At 54.9% G+C, this 4770-nt stretch overlaps 1 protein-coding gene across 1 annotated transcript in view; it reads right to left on the reverse strand.

The window, feature by feature from the left end:
• The window catches only part of PPP2R2C (protein phosphatase 2 regulatory subunit Bgamma), a 44796-nt gene extending 40169 nt beyond the window's left edge, over positions 1–4627 (reverse strand). The window contains exons 1-3 of the mRNA XM_023522402.1: positions 4589–4627; positions 2791–2956; positions 109–221 (exon numbers count right to left, since the gene is read on the reverse strand). Of these exons, the coding sequence (XP_023378170.1) occupies positions 109–221; positions 2791–2956; positions 4589–4612 (303 nt within the window). The 5' untranslated portion in view covers positions 4613–4627. The remainder of the gene's footprint in view (positions 1–108; positions 222–2790; positions 2957–4588) is intronic.
• Between the last annotated feature and the right edge of the window lie 143 nt (positions 4628–4770).

Consider the following 4770-nt stretch of genomic DNA (forward strand, 5'->3'; position numbering starts at 1 on the left):
GCGGCTCACATACCGAGGGCGCTTCAAGCCCTAAAATGCTCATCGTTTAATAAAAGAAGCATAAACGTGCTCCCCGCTCGCTGAGCTCTCCCACGCTCAGCATCTTACCTGTAGCGACGTCACCGTGGACAGGTCCTTAAGCTTCCCTTCTTCGTCCTTCAGGTTATAGCCCTCGGGCCTTTTATCACGTTCGGTAATCTTCCATAATTTGATAGTTTTATCTTTAAAAATAGAACAAAGTGAAACAAGACCCATGATTAACACCAGCACGGAGAATGGCGCGCCCACGCTAGCCCACTAGAGAAGGGGGCATCGATCCGGAAATTACTCGGTCCCTCTCCTGCAACCCGACACAAAGGTTCTTTTTAATTTCACTCCTTACGCAAACTGGTGCCACGAACGTCTCTGCACACGGCACATTTGGCTCCCTTCTCTAGCTCCTCACGACTGATCCTAACGGAGAAATCTGGGTCGAAGGGTATGGCACACGTGAGGGTGTTATCAATCTCTAAGAGGATTTCTGGAAAGATCGGCGGACTCATGGGGCTTCCTGCCCTTCCCTGACGGACAGCGGAGGGTAACCCGTTCTATTTCCGATTAGCATCCTGCCGCCCAGAACATAGCTCTCCGCAGCCTCGCTCCTCTGGAATCCCACCGAGGGCATCAAAAGAATAATCTTTAGTAGCTGTTATGGTTAATTTTGTGTGTCAGCTTGGCTAAGCCACGGTATTTGGTCAAACGTGTGGGTGTCGCTGTGAAGGTATTTTTTACACGAGAAGAACATTTAATCCATAGAGTAAAGCAGACGGCCCTCCACGATGAGGGTGGGCCTCCTCCAATCAGTCGAAGGCCTTGAGAGGCAAAAGAATGAGGTGCCCCAAGGAAGCAGGGGTTCCGCCAGCAGACAGCCTTCGGGCTCCAGCTGCATAACAGCTCTTCCCTGGGCCTCCTGCCTGCCCCGCCGAGTTTGGACTTACCAAGCCTCTACCGCTGCAAGGGCCAAGTCCTTAAGATGAACCTCTCTATATGTATCTATATCTACATCTATACACATACACACACACACATGCACACGCATGCACACGCATGCACGCACACACGCTCTCTCTCGTCCCGCTGGTTCTGTTTTTCTGGAGAACCAGTAGCCAAAACAAACATGCCACGTTCATGAGAAGAAACTGGAATTAAACCCTTGACAGGTGTCCCAGGTCATGCCCTCGGGAAAGGGCGTAGCTGGGGTTTAAACGTGGGGGTGGGAAGCGGCGACAGTGGGGTGTTAGGGAGTTCCTGAGGCTGACTTTTCCTCCAGAGAGGCGGGAGGGGAATGACATGTCCCTCTTAAATGACTTTTTTTTAAGCACCACCTATATGAGGCCCAGAAGGCACCAGCCCTGTTTTAAGCCCATAAATTATTACATAATCTCATTTCATCCTCCCAATAACCCGATGAGGCACACACATCTGCCACAGTTTAGAAGAGGAGTGGCAGAGCCAGGCTGGACATCATTAGGGCACTTGTCCTCCGCTCCAGCATGGGGAAGGGCCCCACTGGCTCCGAGACACCCCTTAGGTGCCACGCACCCCTCGAGGGACGCAGACTCTGCACTTGGTGGGGAAGTACATGATCAGAATGGCAGAAGCCTCAGAGGACAGGCCTGGGGGTCAAGAGAAGCACCCAGCTCAGCTGAGAAATCAGCAGAGTCTCAGTGAGAGGCGACAGCCCGCAAAGGCTGATGGGATGGGGGGAAGGTTGCTGGGTGAGGGGAGGAGAAGGCAGGCCTTCGGGCACACAGGTGGGTGGGCGAGACTGAGTCAGACCCAGGTCAGGAATGCCATAAAGTCATAAAGTCCGCCCTAAGGCGTCTGGACTCCCTTGGGGAAGGCCAGTGGCATCATCTCGTAAGGCTCAGTCATACTGCAGCAGTGCTGGCTGGTCTCGGGGCGCTGGGCAGGCCTCACCTCACTGTACCCTCGCCGTAACCCAGGGGGCTGCACAGATGAGGAAACCAAGGCCCGGGGGAGCAAGGCCACGGAGCTGGGACAGAACCCAGGCCCGTCCTCCCCCTGCCCCAGGCACCTCCGATGATGGGGCGAGAGGTGAGGACGGACCAGCAGAAAGCAGCGAACATGGACGGCGAGGCCCCTGGCCCCAGGCCCAGCGCTGGCCGAGGCAAGATGGCCCCAAGGGCCGTGCCCTGCTGGTGGACCACGGCAAAGCAGAAGTCCAGCCGGAGCACCTCAGGGACCTGAATGGCAAAGTGGCCAGCCAGGCTGCTGAAGAAGTGCTCCCTGTCACACCGCCTAGCGGTGACCTCCAGCCTGGGTGCTCTGGGGTCCTGGCGCGCGGATGGAGAGTTAAGTTTGCCTCAGTGTTCCCGTGTTCCCTGACCTGGCCTCCTCCCTCGGGGACACCAATCCTGCACCCCAGGAGACAGGATTCACGAGAATGCTCATGGCACTGCTACGCGTAACCCTGGGAACAGCCTACGTCCAACCAGGGCGAGGCGGAGGACACCGCGGCCCAGTCATTGGGTGGAATTTACACGCTGCTCAAAACGTTGCTTTTTCGGGGTTCCAAGGCCTAGAAAAATGCTCACGATGTGAAAAATAGCATCTGATGACAAATTGCTATATCACATGCCCACGCCTGCACACACGCAGGCCCAGGCACACGCACCTGCACACACGTGTGCTCAGGCATAGATGCACACACACAGGCTAAGTAGACACAGCTGCACATGTGCTCAGGCACACGCGCACACGCACACGCGCACCGGCACGCCGCCTCACCGTTGGTGGACAGGAGGGAGTGGGCGGCATTCTGCTGTGGGAGCCATTTGATCTTGTTGATTTTCTCCTCTATCTCCAGGCTCTTGAGATAGTCAAACTCCGGCTCGTGGCTCTGGAAAGTGCTATAGACGTCGTACTCGCCCTGGCTGTGAGGCGCGTTTTTACTCTGCAAGGAAACCCAGACCAGAGGCCTGAGCTCGGACGGCGGACCGGCAGAGGCAGGCGCGGGGCGGGGCCACGATGCCTGGAACCCGCAGCGGGCCCCGCGGCCATGGGACCGGGCCGGCCGCAGTGCCAGCGGCTCCAGTCCAGGTCAGTAAATGGTCAGTAACTGACTGTGCGGCCGTGGCCAAGCCCCGGCTCTTCTTTAGTCTGAGAATTAGGGACGGCAGCAACTGGCTAGCTCATGTTTGCTGAGCACCTACTATGTGCCGGAGACTGAGCTAAGAGCATCTGGTACCTCATCTCCTCCCACTGAGGCCCCTCTGCGGTGGGAACCATGACTCTCCCCATTTTACAGGTGAGCAAGTGGAGGCTTAGGGGTGAGTGGACCTGCCAGCCACGTGCCCCCTAAGCACCATCACCCACTGCCCGGCTCCTCATGTCCAAGTGTCCAGCTGGGGCCTGATTTGAGGAATGAACACGCTTTGAAGCAGGTTTTACACTGGGGCAGAATACTCAGCAATGTCAGGCCTGAGACAGACTATCGTCCCCCAGCTCCCTAGGGGGGTGGGTTCCATCCCTCTAAAATAAGGACCCTCCTGGTGGAGCCCCCAGAAGAGTAGGTATCTTTTTTTTTTTTTCATAACTGATATAACAGGAAAATTTTTTATTGTGGAACTTTAAAGGCAAATGATTCAAAAAAGAAAAAAACATCATGCAGATTAAAAAGCTAGGTTGGGTGGTTAATTGCAAGAGTGATCATACAAACCTCACGCAAGCACACTAGTTATCAAGTAAGCTCAGAGATGGAAAGCTGGCCTGTATCTGAGGTGGCGAGTCCACCGCAGGGACCACTCTCCCAGGAGATGATTCAAGTTCATCTGACAATAGGAAACCACAGCCAGAAGCATATCTGCCTGGCAGCAACTCCAAGACATTCAACTAAGCGCAGTTTCATGTCTTCTGTCCATTTTTAAGAAGTATCTATTGTGATAGTTCTATGCCTGTCTGGCTTCTGGAAAGCTATGAAGTTCTTCAATATTTTTGCCTCTAATTCACTGCATCTCCCATGAGCATGAGCTATGACAAAGGTCAGAGGGACCAGAATTAGGGAAAAAATTAAAGGAGAAAAATTCAAAACTGAGAAACTTGCATCTACCCATTTAATTTCTTTCTGCAATTTGGAGGGGGAAAAAAAAAAAAAGGCCTTGGCTTCGCGGTCCCTGGTGGGATGCGCTGGTCCTCCAGCCACCGGACTGGGCTGGGATAATCCCCTCCAGCCACCTGCTGCCAACGTGTCCTTGCGAAGCCCCTTCGAGCCCTCGGAGCTCTGGTCTCCCCACCTGTGATGTGAGGACGGTCACAGCAGCTAATCGCACCGCTGGGGCTGACACGGGGCGGGGAGTGATGGGGGAAAAAAAGGTGAAGTCAGGCCTCGGGGACCCTCAGCTCCGGGGACGAAGCCCGCGAACTGGATGACGAGGGTGACTCCACACCTCCGCTCTTTGCTCCTTCCACGTCCTTCCCCCCTCCCCTCCCCCATCTCCGTCTTCAGCACGTAATCCCAGCACCTGTTTGATGCAGAGAGCCCCCCTCTCAGAGGCAGGGTGCTGGGTGACAGAACACACAGTCTTACTTTCAGTCCCTGGTCTTTGCTCATTAGCTGGATGGCTTCTCCAAGTGTCCTCATCTGTAAAATGGGGTGTCGGTCCCCACCCTCTGAGGTGGACGATGAGTGTAGCAAGGTGTCTGCGCATAGTAGGTGCTCAACAAATGGGGGCTTTTTTATCACAAGGTTCAGAAATGGAACCCTTGGGC

Source organism: Pteropus vampyrus, unplaced genomic scaffold, assembly GCF_000151845.1.
Source record: "Pteropus vampyrus isolate Shadow unplaced genomic scaffold, Pvam_2.0 Scaffold346, whole genome shotgun sequence".
NCBI classification, from domain to species: domain Eukaryota; kingdom Metazoa; phylum Chordata; class Mammalia; order Chiroptera; family Pteropodidae; genus Pteropus; species Pteropus vampyrus.